We start from the raw sequence: 19,912 nt of genomic DNA on the forward strand, positions 1-19,912 counted from the left end.
TTTGTTAGTCTTTGTATGTGTTTTTATTTGAATTAAAATAACAAGTTAATGTTTCATAATTTATGTAAAAATATCTTTTTTATATAAATATGACATTTGCATCTCACCAAATTTAATATACATACATATATATGACGTTTTAAATATATTCCACCCGTGTATAACACGGGCACTATCCTAGTTTAATAATGAAACATCACAAGTCTTAAATCAATTTAATGAAATATCATAAGCTTAACTCTATTGTTTGTTAGAAACTCTAGTTATAAGAGAAAAAACAAGAAGAAACTACATTCAAGTAAATATGATAAAACTAGGGGTACAAGATAAAATAGGCCATGCATAATTATAATTTACATTTCCTTTAATTAGAGTCAGCTCAACGCTTGTCGAGGCCTGAAGCGAACACAAAAATTGAAACTTTTTTTAAAGCCTAAAGCACCTGTCTGATTTGGCTTATGCTAGAGCAGGCCCGGCCTTTAATTTACTCTTTCATCTTTGCTTCGATGAGTCCAGCTACCGACGCGACTAAAGCCATCAGTGATATTATCATTAATACACCATTAAATATTTCAAGAACGATCCATTTTCGGCTCCAAGTTTCCACCTTTTTTTGGACAATGTACATCTCTACCGGAAAATATATGGCTAATGGCCATAAATTCAGTGCACCAGTCGCAGCCGTAATCTCATTGAAGAATGGGAACAGCACTGAGACTGCGATTGTTGTTGCAACGTATGTTGTTCTGACACATAGTCTCAACATGTTGAATCGAATAACAGGTAATAATGGCAGCTTCAATTCATGGTTTCTTTTCGCAAACTGGTTGTCCAGGAACTTTTCGGTTAACCCTCTCTCGACAAATGCATATATTGGCTGGCTGTATAGCTGTTGTTTGAATCGAAAAGGGCTGTATTAATATTACAAGTGTGACTTTTAAAGTCAACTAAAATATAAAGGATTTGATTTCATTACTTATGTTAAATTCACATAAAACATTAATCAAATTTAAAAGAAATGGTCAAGAAAGATAAAAAATTCCATGTTGATTTCAGTTTTAGATGCGAAAAATTAACAGTTTGACTTTTAAGGTCAAACCAAAAGGTAGAAACCTTTCCAATATGAACATATATTATAGCTTTGATATGAAAAGTCAGTCAGTTTGACTTATGAGGTCAAACTATATCAATTTCAACTTGGAAGTTATTAAGTTGACCTTAAAAGTCAAAATGTGACTTGTTTTGTGTATGCGAAGAAATGAAGGTTTACTTGATATCCTCCTAGTAGATGTATTATAATGCAGACGTTCGCAAAGTCAACGAGCCAATAAGGTTCAGAAAACCCGGGTCCAGTCAAGAGGTTTCCTGGAGTGTCATTCCCAAATGCAGCATACCCGAAACATCCACATCCAAGGTAGAAAAAACCCGTCAAAAAAGTCGCAATTGCTGAAGCGCGTTTTGTAACCTTGTTTTCTGCTGGTGGTGACTTCACTGTATCCTTAAATAAACCAAAACATTATCTTATAAGCAACTGAAAATGAACAAACTAACTAACTAATTAATTAATTAATAAATAACCTGAATTTCTAAAAGAATAACAGCATATGGATATGAGAATGCTATGTCTCCAAGTGCTTGAAAAGTTTGCAATAATTTATCTGTAACACTAGCAGCCGGGACTCCTGTAACGTTCCCAGCAATCTTTCCATTTTCTGCAGTGTCAAATGATCTAAATTAGCTTCGATATATCATACAAGTTCTGTCCGAGTGAAGACATATAGGACTAATATTAAAAGGTTAATTTGTACCGATTACTTGAGCGAGGCCAAGCCCAAAACCAATAGAAGAGTAAACAAACGACATTATGGCTGCAACAACCGACACCAAAACCATGCTTTGGAAATCCGGTATTTGTGACATAAAAACTTGTACTAGTCCAAATAACAACATAAAAAAGTTGCCCCCAAATTCATCGCAATCAGCATCCCGCCCGTGTTTATGGTAACAATCGGCTTTCTGAATTGCCCTGCACATACATATTAAGATTAATTATCAACAACCTTAACTAAACTCACCATCCATGCATCATGAATTATTGAGATCCTTAATGACTGACTACCTACCCCAAACAAGTCGAAGTTGTTACCACATAAGCAACCGCAGATACTTAACAATACCGCATACCCATGCCTGTTTTTCGCCTGTCAAGCACACCATTATTTAATACTTAAGAACATAGTGGTGGGATCTGGTATAAATGAAATTAACCTAACATACAATTAATTATTATTATTATTGTACAGTTTTGAATTTAATTAGTTGCATTACATAAAATGTACTCTAGTTCAATAAATGCATAGTGATAAGAATTATTTTAAATAATTACTCTAGTTATTTGTATATGATCATAGCACACAAACATAAAATAAAAGAAAATCAAATTAGTGTACCTAGGATAACTCGAACAGCTTCAGTATACGTTCGGTTTCTAGTGCCGGTAACGGGATCCGGAGACCTGTAACAATCCGCTAAAAGAGACGAGGAAACATACGTTACAAATGCAAAACAAATCAATGCAATGGGTCCTCCGATCCAACCGAGTTTAGCTGTGCTCCAAGACAATGACAGTACACCCGAACCAATCACCGCGGTTATAATATGTGCGACCGTCGTCCATAACGTGCCTGTAGGTTCATTTCAAGAAATTGTTTTCATTTTACTAGAATTACAAAAACGTACGTCATGATTTTTACCTGTTCTTATCGTGTTGTCGTCATCAGTGGTCGAATCTGTAGGTATTGTTTGTTCATCTTTTACTGCCATGATCTTTACCAAGAGCTTGATTTGCAAATTGCAGGCCACGTTTTACTCAACTAAAAACGTGTTTGTATTCTATCTAGGGTTTATTAGAGGGTTAATATAAAATTCAGAAAGAATTATATATTAGAATCTCAAGCATGGATGCGGCCAGGTTCACCGCAATAACTATTCACAAACATTGATGCAGCCAGGTTCAGCTCAATAACTATTCTTCTGTTTTTATTCTTTTTCAAACAGGTCCTCACCATTCATAGCATTCTCATTTCGTTCTATTTTCCATAATTAAATAAATTCCCACTCCATTTTTAGGTAGATATTCCAAATATGCTTCTTCAAAATTCATATACCTTCTTTGTCTCTTTATTAGCTCATCTTCGGCTCTACGTTAGTAAATCAAGACAATATATTTTTTAACTCGCCGCATCCCCTCTATATTAGCTCATAACCCGTCGCCTCTCCACCATGTTAGCTCAAAACTCATCGCCTCCGCTCCATGTTAGCTCAAAACTCGTCGCTTCAACCCTATGTTAGCTAAAAAAATCTACATTATCTTTACATAAAACATGGATCCAAAACTTAATTAAAAAGTATTTGAATATTTTAAATTTTATTGGTTTTTAAGTTCTTGTATATAGAATTTTGGATAATAATATGATTTAGAAAAGTCATGCATACCATCAAATTATTTTATGTGTACCTTTCTTAGATAATTTTTTAAATAACAAGATATATTAGATTTATTTTTTTAGCTAACATATGGTGTATGCGATGAGTTTTGAGCTAAAATGGAGTGGAGGCGATGCGTTTTAAGCTAACATGGCGGAGACGCGACTTGTTATGAGCTAATATGGATGGAGGCGGCGAGTTAAAAAAACATATCGTCTCGATTTCCTAACGTAGAGCCGAAGACGAGTTAGTAAAGGGACAAAGAGGGAATTTGAATTTTGAAGGGACATATTTGGAATCTCTCTTTAAAAGTGAGACATTTTAAGAATTTTCCCTATATTTTATACCTTTTTTCACTTCTTCTACTCATAGTCAATATTAAATATTAAATAATTATTAAGGGTGAAAAGTAACTTTTCAAATATACAAGAACATTATTACATTTTCTATTTTCTTCATTCACAACACTTTACACTACTCCCTAAGTTATAAAAAATCCAATCACTAAATTTGATGGACAGAATATGAATTCTCTCAAACTTTAATACATAATTACAAAAATTGTCATTTATGTTTGTACCATATTTCACTTATCATCCCTTATATTTAAAGTTGATTTGTTTCGTCCTTTATGTTTCCAAATCCAACAATGTTTGTCTATTAGCCCTAACCTAGTTAGTTTTTCTCAATAAGTCAGGTCATTTGCAATGCATATGAGGGTAATGTTGTAATTTTACACATTTAATTAAAAACACAAATATAATATCAACTTCCCCCTTTCACCATCTTCATTCTCATTCACAAAACCTAGCCCACCACCATTATACACCACTGTCAGCCAACCATCACCATCACCACCACCACCCACCCTCTTTACTATGGTATCCAACGTACAAGTAACTTTTCGCCTTTTAACAATGGAGCGGCGGTGGTTTGTCCAAAGCCATGGCGGCTCAGCCTCACCTCAACACCTCCATGAACGAGCCGGCGGTGGCGGTTGTTCTGATTAACATGGGCAAGACGCTCGGTTAAAAAACGACGACCTGGTTGTTCTAAATTCTTGCTATGATGCGTCATCGTCATCTCCGGTGTCTCGTAAGATATTCCGGCCAAGATAAGGCGGTCGGTGAGCATTGAAGGGCTGGAACAGAAGCATCTAGAAGAACCAAATCAAGCGAAGATGGTACAATTTCTTATACATCTACATTCAAATTCAAATATTCAGGTATTTGATTAAATGTTGAAACTATTGGCATAGAAATATTATTCATAATATAGGTACATATTGTATAAAATTGTTCCCTTATTTACAGCCTTAATCTAAGGCATAATTAGTGTATTTCGTAATTATATAAGGAGATAATGAGAAGGAGGAAGGCAAGGGAAATTAATCCAATATTGTGTGTATCTTGTTCTATCATGGTATCACACAATCTTCTTCTCTAAACCCTAATTCACGATCCTGCAGCCTCTTCCCCAACTCATCCTTAATCACTTTCTCTTATGGCCAGTATTCACCCTGCTCTAACCGTTAGGAATATCAAGAATTTTGTTTCGATAACATTTGATCTTGAAACCGGCTAGTATACGTCATGGGTGGAGTTATTTACAATCCACTGTACCATCTTCGACGTACTTGATCATATCATACCACCCATCCCAACATCCACTTCTTCATCCTATTCATCAGATACTAAAAAAGCCAAAGCTGAGAAAAGCAAAGACAACGACAGCCGAGTCTCGTGGGATCACTTAGATGCTATTGTCAATGTGACATTCGTCATTTTCGGTTTGATTCATATTCGTATTTGTATTGTAAACCCGACCCGTTTTGTTTTCCGGATTCTTTGATATTAATAAAATAATGTATTTTAAGTTATAATCATGTTTATAGTTGTCCTTTTCTTTTAAGGCCCTTAACGGTGTTTAAAACGTTTATTCTATGCTCAAAACGACCTCAAACGAACTACAAGGACCAAAGTTGCCAAAAACCAACCAAGGTAAATACCATAAATATTTACCATCTATAAAATGCACTTTTTATTCAGATTTCTTTTAATTATTATAATTCTTTTAATTAATATATTTAAATTAATGGTTGTACTTTAATTCAAAATCCAACCAACCAACTTTAATTCATATAATTCTATTGGTGGAGATTGGTGGCAATACCCTAACCATTTCATTATAGTTACTAACCCATTCCCAGCCATTTTCAGCTGCTCACGCTTCATACTCTCTCTAATTTTTGAATTACAAGGTTTATTTCCCTTTTGTTTTTGACAGTTTGACTTTTAAAGTCAAAGATAAGCTATTTCTTGCTTTTTAATCTGATTTGGGTAATTAAAACTCATGTTTTCTGTTTGTTTATGTTATATTACTTTATTAATTTGTTTCCCTTCTTCAACAATGGTTGAATTAGGTGTTTATGCCATCCTAAGGCACATATACATGAAAATGCTATTTTAGTCCATTTCAACATTTTGATTCATTTAAGCTTTCTGTTTTTGTTTAAGATATGAGTTTTAAGAGTTTATATTAGTTCTATGGTTTTGGGTATGTGACAACCAACCTCGGTCTCATACCGAGTCATGGACCGAACCGAAACCGAACTCTCATTTAACTCTTTATCTAATTGTTTTAAAACAAGTTGTATATAAGATTCAAGTGTTTAAGTTCTTTTATCTAATTTTTTGTATTTGTTAATTCAAGTGTTTAAGTTCTTTTATCTAATTTTTTGTATTTGTTATTATGACATGGATATGCTGGACCCAAACTTGGTCATATACCAAGTCTTGAACCAATCAAACCAAACTAAACCGAGTTTACTCGCTTAAAACACATTAGTTGTGTTTCAGGCCACCGAACCTCATATTTTCTTTTAAGATCTTTTTACAAACTGATTATAAATGTTTTCTTAAAGTAGTTGGGATGTCGGAACCAACTTGATCTTATAGCAAGCTTGGACCGACAAAACCGAACACCCCACCTAACATTGACGTTTGGAGTTCTTCCTCATAGAACTTTTAACTTAGTTAAGCTTTCTATTTTTAATGAGTTATCTCATAATATTTATCACTTTGGAATATCGGATTCGGACTTGACAAATTATCAAGACACGGACCGACTAAGCAGAATACTCGTTAAATCCCGTTTTGGTATTTATTTAACAAGGGTCATGCACTATTGCATTAAACCAATCCCCACACATTTACTTAACAAAGGTTAAGTAGAACTTACGGATAAAAAACACAAAGACTCGATTTCGAGATAACTTACTTTTTAAACCGTCATTTTAATTACTTAATTTTTTATTACACTTTAAACCCCAAAACTTTGTTATTTATTTTTACCTATCTTTTATTCTACTTTAAAGTTTTTACAATACATCATACTAACTTAAGAACCTTTAAATCTAGGATTCATCCGTTAACTCGTCTTTCCAAGCTACCTTTTGAACAAGTTTATCAACAAAGTCACTTATTCCAAGTGAGTACATTTCATCCCTCGTTTTCATTTTTATAATTTGGGGGAAACATGCATACCTATTCAAAACAAGAATAATTTAAGATACTAGATCCTCAAACCACAAACTCTAGGGTGTATGATACTTTGAATAATTGCCTGATTGTGTGTTATATGCCTCATATGCTTTACGTGCACGAGTGTTTATTTGTTGTTGTTGAGCATCAATAAGTATGATCATACGCACCCTAACTACTTTAGCCTTGTGCTAGTAGAATAGGGCCTCATTATCCGAGTATTTGGGTAGTTTTACCTATAAGAAATGATCCTCATTTATTTATGATTTATATACCTCGATTGTTTCTTTTATTTATGGTTTCATATACGAGTTATGGATTTTGCCTCATATTATATATACTCAAAACTATGAAATTTCTCACCAACATTCGTGTTGACAAAATATATTTTATGCATTGTTACAGGTTTGATTATTGGTTGGTTGAAGTTTGAAGTCGCTATTTTATTTTATGACCGTTTAGATTATTAGAAGAATGAATAATTTATTTTTTGTATTTGGTGTTATTTTGTATGAACAAGTGTGTTACTATATATGATTAAATTCATGATTGAGTTGCTTAAATATTGTCACTTTAACAGTGTCTTGTGTTCTTGAGCAATCCGTCGTGCCCCAGCATGCTCCGCCGCCTTTGATCAGGGTGTGACAGTCAACAAATTGATCTATAGCACGATATCTAATAACTTGTTGCTTGCGGTTATCAAACCCAAAGCCACCGCAAAGGAAGCTTGGTACGCCATTGCCCATCTCTTTCAAGATAATCAAGCGACCCATGCTATTGCCCTGAAGACTCGTTTAAGTAACACTAAATTGGAATCGTTTCCCTCTATCTCCGCCTATTGTCAAGAACTAAAAGTGTTGGGTGATCAGTTAGAAAATGTCGAAGCCCCGATTTTTGATGCAGAATTAGTCCTACAGATGGTTACCGGTCTTGCAAAAACTGAATGCGATGTCATTGGTATGTTTATTAGATAAAATATTCTGTTACCTACTTTTTCTTAGGCTCGGTACACAAGACAAAACAAGGATGGCGGGCTTTGGCTCCGGTTCAATAGCAGGTACAACACTTCTTACGACTCTAAACAATCTGGGTCGAGACTCCACTAGAGACTCCCATGGTTGTGGCCCACCAGCATGGGTAATGATAATCGAGCTATGTATGACAACCGTGGATCTTATGATACTTCTCAACGGGGCCGTGGGCGTGGCTCTCGTGGTCGGAGTCGGGGTCGATCTCATGGACGAGGTTACCCTAACAACCAGTTTACCCAAAACCAAGCCACTTAGGGACTTTATCCCCTAACTCAACATACACCATGGGGTTATACCTCACCATCGACCACCACACCATACAACACTTTCCACACTCCACTAGCACCACATCCAATTGTTCCATTATACCGGCCTTAACCCATGCATGGATCCAACTACTACAATAGTATCCTCGGCCCACCTCCATCACCCGAAGCCCACTATACCCAACACATAAATTAATATGTCCCGACAAATATTGATCAGGCCGTACATACTATGACTCTCAATTCGGACCTTCAGTGGAATCTTGACACCGGCGCAACAAACCACATGAAAAACACCACATGTACTCTCTCCTCTTATTTCAATAATCGTATTTCGAACAATATTGTTGTTGTCAACGGGTTTCAAATTCCCATTCTCGGTATCGTCTATACAAAATTTCATACCCCTTTTAAACCCACACATGCCAATAATATTTTATATGCACCTAATCTTATCAAAAATCTGTTATCAGTACGCCATCTTACTATTGATAATTTAATATCAACTGAATTTGACCATTTTTGTTTTCTTGTGAAGAACTACCTAACGCGGATTCCTATCCTCCGCCACAATAGTATTGGCAACCTCTAAACGATTTCCTTGATCACCGACACCAAGCTCACTAGCCCCACCACCTTTGCTACTCTCTCACAGAATCTCTAGCACAAAAGACTAGGGCGTCCTGGCACTAATTTACTGCATTTTTGAATAAAAAGCATCTTATTTCTTTTGAAAAAACTTTAAATAAACGTGTGTGTCAGTCGTGTGTTTTTGGCAAACATGTTAAGCTGCCATTTTATGATTCTTTATCTACTACGCAACTTCAATTTGATATTGTACATAGTGATTTATGGACCTCTCATGTGCTTAGCGTCGGGGATCATCGTTACTACATCCTGTTTCTAAATGAATTGATCAATTGCCTATGGACTTTCCCAATAATGAATAAGTCTCATGTTTTCTCCATATTTCTCAATTTTCATAAATATATACACACAATTTAATCTCCATATTAAATCTTTCCAATGTGAAAATGGCGCTTTGTACAATAATAAGATGTATCATGATTTTTGTTCGAAAAATTGCATGACTTTTTGTTGTTCATGTCCCTACACCTCATCTCAGAATGGTAAAGTTGAATGCAAAATTTGTTCCATTAATAATATCATTTGAACACTCCTCACTCATGCTTCCGTACCCGAGAACCTTTGGCACCATGCTCTTCAACTCGCCACCTACCTTATTAATATTCTACCTAGCAAATTTAAAAACAATCACACCCCAACATATCTTTTATACCAAAATCATCGTACTTATTCTCATCTCCTCACCTTCGGTCGTCTATGTTATCCTCTTCACCCATCTACTTCAATAAACAAATTGCAAAGTCGTTCCTCTCCATGTGTTTTATTGGGTTACCATACTCACCATCGGGGGTACAAATGCTACGGCATTACAACCAGAAAAATTATTCTACCCCGACATGCTGTATATGATGAGTCCATTTACCCATTTGCCACAATGCACAAACCTTCAGCCTCCTATCATTTACTCCATTTCACTCTCACTGATTCCTCAACCCTAGTTTGGCTCAATTACTACACCACAAATGAAACCAACCCATCCTCCCCTCAACCCCATTGACCTACGACCCACTCATCATACTATCCTAATTCCAACCTAAAACCTACAGCACCCACTCCACTTCCCCCTGCCAAACACCACAACCTGTCTCCCTACACACAATCCAATCTACCTTAGCCCACTCACCAACCATTACCACATCTGTAACCACACCACTTGTTTCACCCATCCACCAAACTACCTCTCCCATTTAACTTACTCCTTCATCAAATGACACAAACATCCCTTCTTCACCTACTACACCACAACCCACACGCACAATGAAAAATTCGTATTATGGCAGGTATTACAAAGCCCAAACCAATTTTCAATATTCACACTCACCACATGATGTGCTGTAAAACATACTTACTTTCCTTTTGATTTTATCATGGTTTTTATGCTTAATTGTTTATTTTATGAAAGTATTGGGGGTTAAGTGCAATAATTTACAAAGTTTAAATGTTAATTGTAGGTTTATGAAAGATGGTGAAACAAGAGTTAAGTTGGAAAACTCTAGGGGCTTATTTGATCAAGTTTAAAGACTACAACTCAAGGCCCAACCCAAGCCACAAGATCCAAGCCTTTCAAGTATTATTATTATATAATATATAACTTAAAAAAAACCCTAATTGCTATTACCGAGTCCGATCGGCAGTTTGTGTAAGAAAAAAGAAGAAAGAAATCAAGATATAAGTGTTGTTTTTGTTCTTGGTCACGTGGGTGTGGGGATTTGTGGCCATCAAGAAAGAGCAAACAAAGAATAAAATCAAACCTTGGGTTTTTATCAAATTGGTCGGCCACCTTGTAACACAAAGAGATAAAATTACTAAGTCAACTCTCTTGGAGTTGGAGTCCGATCGCAGTAAACATAAAAGATAAAATTCGTTTTTGCTTTTTGATTGAGCCAAGGGTGACTTGGTACAACAGCTCGGGGTCATATACATCAAGAAACTCAGCCATCATATTAAGTAATCATCTTTAAACTTTGTTTCTTGTTCAAGAACCCTAACTTGTTTAGTTTGATCTTTTTGTTGGATTGTTTTGAAAGTTACTTAGAGATTGATTTGTGTTTGATTGTTCTTGATCATTGAATGAGTTTTCTTATGTTTATGATGAGTTATATGATGTTTAATTCGAATGTATGCTGCTGTCCAAATTTAATGAGTAGCTAATCTTGTTTGTTCTACCTAGATTTGATGAATATTGTTAGGTTTTGACTAGTAATATGGATTGTTAATGATCATGGCTTAAATTGTTAATGTAAAGTTTGATTTAACAGTAAATTAGATTGTATTTAGTGGCTGTGTTTTGTTTGATTATACCTAATAACCTCGTGCTTTAATTAATTGAATCGGTTTTGATTAGTTGTTGCATGTTTAAGGCTCTTTACTTTGTGTTTAGGGTTTATTTGCGGGAAGTACAACCGTAGGGATAAGTGGGTAAATTAATTAGATAAAATCAGTTGTGAAACACCTTCCTTGAGACCGAGAGGTGATAAGAAGTAAACTCGTCTCATTACTTTTACTTGTTAGAATTAAGATCGCGCGAGAGCGGGTTTTGTTCTTGTCGGGTTTGGGTGTTTGAGCGATTAGTTGGTCTAGTTTAAGTTAAGTTGAATTGTTCCTCTATCCTTGGTTACGTAGTATTCGTTTCCATTAGGCTAGTGTGTCGGTGAGACCGAGAGGTGAGTCGGCATTAGAACACGTTAATAATTTGTTTTCCCGGTTTGTTCTTAAAATCAACTAAGATAAGTTAGAGTTTGTTAGTGAGACCGAGAGGTGATCTGACCTTCTTGAGCGAACCTTAGTTGTGTCATCCTTTAGAACCGGTGTCGCGAGAGTTTTCAATCCATTGTCTTGTCATCTCCTTCAATATGATTCTTACCTAGGTAGACGTTTTTATCACTGCAGTCAAAGTTTTCGAAGTTTTGTTAAAAGTTTTCATTTAGTTAAGTTAAGTAGTTAAATCAATTCTAAAAAAATCAATTAAATATTTTGGTGAGTCTTGGTTAGAGTTTAGTGATTATAAACGTTTTCACGTGTCTTCGAGTTCGATATCCGGACTTTCCTCATCTGTGCTATACGCGACCGGTACACTTGCCGTTTGTGTGAACTAGGATAGATTATTTGGTTTTTAAAGCTTAGATGCGACTTGTGTTTTATTTATATATATATTTTTTCGCACATCAAGTTTTTGGCGCCGTTGCCGGGGACACGGTTTGAGGCGTATTAAGAACGACTCGAGTTAGGACTTGCCTTGTTTACTACTTGTCTTTCTTATTTGTTTTGTTTGTTAGTTTAAAATAGTTTAGCTAATTATAGTTTCTTTTATTTATTTTAATAGTTGTATGCGACGTACTCGATCTTTAGGACCACCAGAAATTGAAGGATTTCCCGAACCAGAGAGAGATCTTTTTGAGAGACATCGTACAAAATCGTCTTCCAGTTCATCTACATCCGCCGGTAATACGTTCTCTTCTCCTACTTTTTCTGAACCCGTCATTAGAGATAGGATTATGGGCGACGTGAATCCACCACCGAGGAGGACAGTTGCAGACCGGGCCCGTCCGGTCGATGCTGGCGCGAGATCCAGCATTGCTCCACCAGCTATAGGAGTTTAAATGACTTGGCAGATTCCATCTAATGTTCTGAACACGATTGCTCATTCTGCTCAATTTCACGGGTTACTCCATGAGAACCCACATGCTCATATCACTCGCATCACACGAATTTGCGACACGTTTCATCTTGCCGGCGTATCCGAAGACGCCATCAAACTCCGAATCTTTCCATTCTCACTCGTTGATCATGCGAGTCTGTGGCTTGAGTCCCTCCCACAGGGATCCGTTGCTACTTGGGCTGCCATGCAGACCCAATTTCTTGAAAAATACGATCCTCCGGCTAAGGCCGCTCGTTTGCGTAACCAAATTCGTTCTTTCCAGATGGTGGACACCGAGAGCTTCTACGAAGCGTGAGAAAGGTTCAAAAATCTACTTGCGTTATGTCCAAACCACGGCCTACAAGACTGGGCGGTTGTTGAGAAGTTCTACAACGGAGTGACGTACGCAACTCAGAGTATGCTCGACACAGCTGCAGGAGGTAACCTACTGACAACGAAGGATACGGATGAGTGCATTGCCTTGTTTAACGGTTTAGCCATGAGTGGATACCAGCGACCACCAGTTAAGAGTACCAAAACCGTCGATTCCCTATCACGCGACATGCATTCGGTCGACACGAGCACCGCACTTGCGGCACAAGTTGAAGCGTTAGCAAAGATCATGAAGGACTTGCAGGTGAAAAGTAAGTTATGCGAGATCTGTAGATGGGGACACGATACAAGAGCGGTGCAGGGGCACGTAGCGAGCCCGTGATTCAAGAGGCGACGAGAGGAGTCGTTAACGAGCCTGCGGTAGATGTAGAGGTGCAGGTAGACGAGGAGATTCAGTTGGAGTCTCCACCGGCCAAGGTGCATCAGAGGCACAGCCCCGGAAGTTCAGCACAGGCCGAGAACCAACCATTACCCAGCACACCACCGATAGTCTACAAACCTAGACTCCCATATCCCGGGAGAGTCCGTAGGAATAGAGACGAGGAGCAGAACTCCAAATTTCTTGATTTTCTGAAGCAACTTCATCTTAATATTCCTTTCCTTGAGGCACTTACGCAAATGCCCAAATACGCAAAGTTTCTTAAGGATATTCTTTCGAACAAAGAGAAGTTAGCCGAAGTCTCTTCCATTCCTCTGAGTGCTGGTTGCTCTGCAGTCTTGCAGAGAAAGTTACCAGAAAAGATGTCCGGTCCTGGGAGTTTCACAATTCCCTGCATCTTGAGTGATAATACGGTCGTCCATGCGCTGGCAGATCTTGGTGCCAGTATTAATCTCATGCCGTATTCCGTGTATCGCAAGTTGGGACTAGGCGAACCGAGGCCTACCCGTATGAGTATCCAGCTTGCTGATCGTTCTGTGAAATACCCCCGAGGGGTGGTCGAGAACATGCTTGTTCGTGTCGACAAGTTCATCTTCCCGGTGGACTTTGTCATCCTGGACATGAACAATGACGATAGTGTCCCACTCATCTTGGGCTGACCATTCCTTGCCACTGCACAGGCATTGATCGATGTCTGCGAGGGTAAATTAATCTTATGAGTTGGGGATGAGAACGTCACCTTTGACGTTCGACAGTCTCTGAAACACCCCAAGTCTGCTGATGACTCCTTATACTTCATTGATACCATCATGGAGCATGTTGGGGAGTTTTTCAGCGAAATATGTGGAGGATCTGCCTCCGACACCCAGATTCTCGATAGGGAGATTCCGGAGATTGAAATGGTTACCATAACCAATCAGTCCTTAAATGACGACACCGAGTCGCATACCCCTGAATCTGGCGTGTCTGCTGAGATCGTACGAGACGATCCGATGGACCAACCTTCGGTCGAGAGTCCTTCTCTTTCCTTAGAGCTTAAGGATTTACCTTCCCATCTTGAGTATGCATTTTTAGATGAAGAGAGGAAGCTTCCGGTTATCATTGCATCTGCGTTGACCGAGGTCGAGAAGGAGAAGTTGTTGAAGGTGCTACGAGAGCACAAGGAGGCTATTGCTTGGAAGATTATCGACATCAAGGGTATCAACCCGTCGTTTTGCACTCATAAAATCCTCATGGAGGAAAATTTCAAAACTGTCGTCCAGCCGCAACGATGGCTTAATTCGAAAATGCAAGAGGTCGTAAAGAAGGAGATCATTAAACTCCTTGATGCGGGGATCATTTTCCCCATTTCTGATAGTGCTTGGGTGAGTCCAGTCCAAGTGGTTCCTAAAAAGGGTGGCATGAATGCCGTCACTAATGAGAGGAACGAGCTTATTCCCACGAGGACTGTGACGGGATGGCGAGTCTGCATCGACTATCGCCGACTGAATGATGCCACCAGGAAAGACCACTTTCCTCTCCCATTCATTGATCATATGTTAGAGAGTTTAGCAGGTCAACAGTACTACTGCTTCCTAGATGGTTTCTCCGGGTACTTCCAGGTTCCGATAGCTCCCGACGACCAGGAGAAAACCACTTTCACCTGCCCTTACGGAACGTTTGCTTACAAACGTATGCCGTTCGGACTTTGTAACGTTCCGGCCACATTCCAGAGGTGTATGGTGGCCACTTTCCATGATATGATCGAGGACTCCATGGAGGTGTTCATGGACGATTTTTCCGTATTTGGGAGTTCTTTCGATCATTGTTTATCAAATCTCGAGAGGATGATGTCCCGCTGCGTTGACACCAACCTAGTCCTTAACTGGGAAAAATGTCATTTCATGGTTCGCGAGGGCATTGTTCTAGGTCATCGAATCTCAAGTGCGGGGATAGAGGTTGACCGGGCAAAGGTCGAGACCATTTCTAATCTTCCCCCGCCTACTTCTGTGAGATCAATTCGTAGCTTTCTAGGTCATGCCGGGTTTTACAGCCGGTTCATCAAAGATTTTTCTAAAATCGCAAGACCCATGACCAAACTTTTGGAGAAGGATGCTCCATTTGTTTTTTCTGAGCAGTGTATCGAGGTGTTTGATCTTCTAAAAAACAAACTCGTTAACGCCCCAATCATGGTTGCTCCCGACTGGTCGTTACCATTCGAGTTGATGTGTGACGCGAGCGACTTCGCAGTCGGAGCGGTTCTTGGACAACGGAAGGATAAACATTTCCATCCGATCTACTATGCGAGCCGGACCTTAAATGGCGTACAGGAAAGCTATACCACCACCGAAAAAGAGCTTTTAGCTGTGGTGTTCGCTTTCGACAAATTTAGGTCCTATCTGGTTTTGTCCCAAACGATTGTTTATACGGATCATGCCGCTATTAGATATCTTTTCAGCAAGCAGAATGCTAAGCCTCGTCTTATCCGATGGATCCTGTTACTTCAAGAGTTCGATATAGAGATCCGTGATAAAAAGGGGGCCGAGAATGTGGCGGCTGATCATCTTTCACGTCTAGAGGGAGTTGACTTAGGAGATTCGGGAGTTAGGATCGACGATCATTTTCCGACGGAGAGTCTGATGTTTGTTACTGCACAAGAGGAAGGTTTTCCATGGTTTGCTGATTTCGTGAACTATCTCGCTGACGGATACCTCCCAAAGATGCCTTACCAACAAAAGAAGAAATTCTTTGCTGACATCAAATTTTACCTTTGGGACGATCCATATCTTTTCCGCATTGGTGCTTATCAGCTTATTAGAAGGTGTGTAGATGTCAAGGAAGGATGGCAAATTTTGAGCCATTGTCATGTGGGACTGACTGGAGGTCACCACGGTGTGAGTTCTACGGCAAAGAAAGTCTTTGATTCTGGTTTTTACTGGCCGTCTATCTTTAAGGATGCTCATCTGCTCGTTAAGATTTGTGATCGTTGCCAGCGTGTCGGCAACATTTCTTCGCGAAACGAAATGCCCCAGAATGCCATTCAAGTTTATGAGGTTTTTGATATTTGGGGTATTGATTTCATGGGACCGTTTCCATCTTCGCGTGGAAACAAATACATACTCGTGGCCGTCGATTACGTGTCTAAGTGGGTTGAGGCCAAAGCTCTACCCACCAATGATGCCCGAGTGGTAGTCCGTTTTCTAAAAAGTCTATTTGCTCGTTTTGGAGTCTCGAAAGCCTTGATCAGTGATCGAGGTACTCACTTTTGCAACTCGTAGATGGATAAGGCGTTAAAGCGTTATGGGGTCACCCATCGGCTTGCGACCGCCTACCACCCACAGACTAGTGGGCAAGTAGAAGTGAGTAATCGGGGAATCAAACGTATTCTCGAGAAAACGGTTGGTTCAAATCGTCGGAATTGGTCCGACAAATTAGATGACGCTTTGTGGGCCTTCCGTACAGCCTACAAGACTCCAACTGGTTCCACACCATTTCGGATGATTTATGGGAAGGCCTGTCATCTTCCTGTTGAATTGGAACACCGCGCTTCATGGGCCCTTCAAAGGGTTAATCTTGATTTACCCGCCGCAGAGGGTAATCGTTTCCATCAATTACACGAATTAGAGGAGCTCCGGGATCACGCATATGCACAATCATTTCGGTATAAGGAGCATACGAAGGAATTGCATGACAGGAAATTAAAGGGTAATAAGCAGTTCAAGTGTGGGGATAAGGTTTTACTGTATAACTCACGGTTGAGGTTATTCCCGAGAAAGTTGAAATCCCGATGGTCGGGACCGTTCACGGTTACTGAGGATTTCCCGTATGGCACGATTGAGATACAAGATCGAAGCGAGAAGTTTAAGGTGAACGACCATAGATTGAAGCACTACATAAGAGAGCCGATAACTGATCAGACAGTCGAGGTGTTCTACCTTGGCTCATTCACCGAGGAATAGTCGTGATGGATGCATCACTCGGGAGACAGCCCGAGTTGTAGAGTTTGTATTATGATTCTCTTTATTATATGTTTTTATTTGTTTTATTTTTATTTATATTTATAAAAACATAAAAATTAAAAAAAAATTCAAAAACACAAAAATATGTTTATTTCTTATGTTTTTGTTTTCTGTTTCGTATGCCGCTACATGCGAGTGAGTTTGAGTTGTTACAGGTATTATTATGCGCATGGTAGCTCTGATGGCGTTTTGGAACTGGTTCACCCGAGGTTGCGGTCGCGAATGAAATGCTATACGGTCGGTCGTTCGATTCATAAACAGCTGATGAAGAATCTGTATCTAAACCAGGGGAGTAACCCGTTCTCTATTTTAATTTCTGCTCTTTCAAGTTTTAATTTTATGCTTTACGTTTTAATTTTATTTTATTTCTTTTCCTTGTTCCCATCGAGGACGATTTCGTTCTAAGTGTGGGGATGGGAATTTATTTTACTTAGTTGTAGAAAAAAAAATTAAAAGTTTTCACTTGTTTTTCGTTTTCGTACGTTGTTTACGTTAAAAAAAATGTCCCTTGTTTTTAGTTTCTTTTGCATTAAAGTGGGAGATGATTATATTTATCGGAAATCAGTTTTTCAAACTACCAATAATATGAGATAAATTAAAGAAAACGCACTTAACTTGGGATGTGTCGGTAGGCACAGCCTTGAAAATGAAAGGGCAAATTTGATAAAACGGTTAAACGGAAATCTTTTGTGGGTAAAGCGTTTTGTCCGTGGAAAATAAGCAATGAAAGGTCGGGCCATACTCAAGCCTCTAATTTTGGTATGAAAAAAAAGTGGTAGTTTCATGAGTTTTAAAAATTTGAATACGTTATCATATGATGCTTGGGTAGGTTTAACGTTAGAGTATGCCGTGTAGCCTGTGATATAAATCTTAAACTGCTAGTTTAGTGTTTTACACCTCATTGGCGTATGGTTTTATAACCTTAAATCCTGTATTGATGGGATGCTTCGGGTCCGGAGACCGTGGGTCTGTATGCAATCTATTTATCTGGGTATTTACAATTCCTAAGTGGGTTTGTGGATATTTAAAATAAAGCCAAAGAGCAAACCCTTATAAGTCTATAAACATGATCACAAAAAGTACAAAAGTACAAATACACTACGGACTTGATCATCCACGCTGTTAGCCATGTGGGGTCCCCTTGCTCGCGTCTCATTAACATTAAGAAACGGACCACAAGGGACACGCTACATGTAAGCCCTACAGATGAAATTTTGCATACTCACCTATGGTGATGGATTTGGGGCTTGATAACGGGGGTATGTCATGTTGTGGGGAACACTAGCTATAAATTAATTGAACCTTAATCGTATCTAATGGCTGCTTGGTAGACTTTGATGCTTAAGCTTAGGTGGATAAACAATACCCTTGATCGTCTTAACTATTCATAAATATTGAGCAACAAAGTTTTAATTCTGCTAATTTTGAGGTTTAAGTCAAGTTGGGGTGGTCTGGTCCGGTAAAAGCTGAAAATAAGCGGGTCTTAATTGTGTAAACCACTAAGTAATATTATTGTCGGATCTTATTTGTCCCGGTAAAGATTAAGGCATGGGTTTAGGTGGACAACAATATCGATGATCGCGGTTTTTTCATTTTTCTGAGCTTTAAAATCTAACCTATATGTTTGATTTGACTATGATTTTTCGATTCTGATCCAACTGTAGTCAAATCTTTTTCAGGGACGAAAAAGTCTTAAGTATGGGGATGTTTGATGTGCTGTAAAACATACTTACTTTCCTTATGATTTTATCATGGTTTTTATGCTTAATTGTTTATTTTATGAAAGTATTGGGGGTTAAGTGCAATAATTTACAAAGTTTAAATGTTAATTGTAGGTTTATGAAATATGGTGAAAAAAGAGTTAAGTTGGAAGACTCTAGGGGCTTATTTGATCAAGTTTAAAGACTACAACTCAAGGCCCGACCCAAGCCACAAGATCCAAGCCTTTCAAGTATTATTATTATATAATGTATAACTTAAAAAAACCCTAACTGCTATTACCGAGTCCGATCGGCAGTTTGTGTTAGAAAAAAGAAGAAGGAAAGAAATCAAGATATAAGTGTTGTTTTTGTTCTTGGTCACGTGGGTGTGGGGATTTGTGGCCAGCAAGAAAGAGCAAACAAAGAATAAAATCAAACCTTGGGTTTTTATCAAATTGGTCGGCCAGCTTGTAACACAAAGAAATAAAATTACTAAATTAACTCACTTGGAGTTGGAGTCCGATCGCAGCAAACATAAAAGATAAAATTCGTTTTTGCTTTTTGATTGAGCCAAGGGTGACTTGGTACAGCAGCTCGGGGTCATATACATCAAGAAACTCAGCCATCATATTAAGTAATCATCTTTAAACTTTGTTTCTTGTTCAAGAACCCTAACTTGCTTAGTTTGATCTTTTTGTTGGATTGTTTTGAAAGTTACTTAGAGATTGATTTGTGTTTGATTGTTCTTGATCATTGAATGAGTTTTCTTATGTTTATGATGAGTTATATGATGTTTAATTCGAATGTATGCTGCTGTCCAAATTTAATGAGT

General features: G+C 38.3%; 1 protein-coding gene across 1 annotated transcript; it reads right to left on the reverse strand.

The window, feature by feature from the left end:
* Positions 1 to 204: 204 nt before the first annotated feature.
* Positions 205 to 2,053, reverse strand: LOC143621466 (putative amino acid permease 7). The gene is made up of 4 exons (XM_077092884.1): positions 1,809 to 2,053; positions 1,579 to 1,712; positions 1,271 to 1,498; positions 205 to 889 (listed from the first exon to the last, which is right to left on the reverse strand). The coding sequence occupies exons 1-4, from the start codon at positions 2,032 to 2,034 to the stop codon at positions 485 to 487; spliced, it is 993 nt and encodes a 330-aa protein (XP_076948999.1). The 5' UTR covers positions 2,035 to 2,053; the 3' UTR covers positions 205 to 484.
* Between the last annotated feature and the right edge of the window lie 17,859 nt (positions 2,054 to 19,912).

Source organism: Bidens hawaiensis, unplaced genomic scaffold (assembly GCF_021521415.1).
Source record: "Bidens hawaiensis isolate Kalapana, Puna unplaced genomic scaffold, B.hawaiensis_p1.1 tig00002866_1, whole genome shotgun sequence".
Classification (NCBI taxonomy): Eukaryota; Viridiplantae; Streptophyta; class Magnoliopsida; order Asterales; family Asteraceae; genus Bidens; species Bidens hawaiensis.

Coding starts and splice junctions, on each gene's coding strand:
- LOC143621466 (XM_077092884.1), bottom strand. CDS start 2,034: ATGTGCAGGGCAATTCAGAAAGCCGATTGTTACCATAAACACGGGCGG. Junction 1,499..1,578: donor TTATTCTTTTAGAAATTCAG/GTTATTTATTAA, acceptor GGTTTATTTAAG/GATACAGTGAAGTCACCACC. Junction 890..1,270: donor ATCTACTAGGAGGATATCAA/GTAAACCTTCAT, acceptor TTCAAACAACAG/CTATACAGCCAGCCAATATA.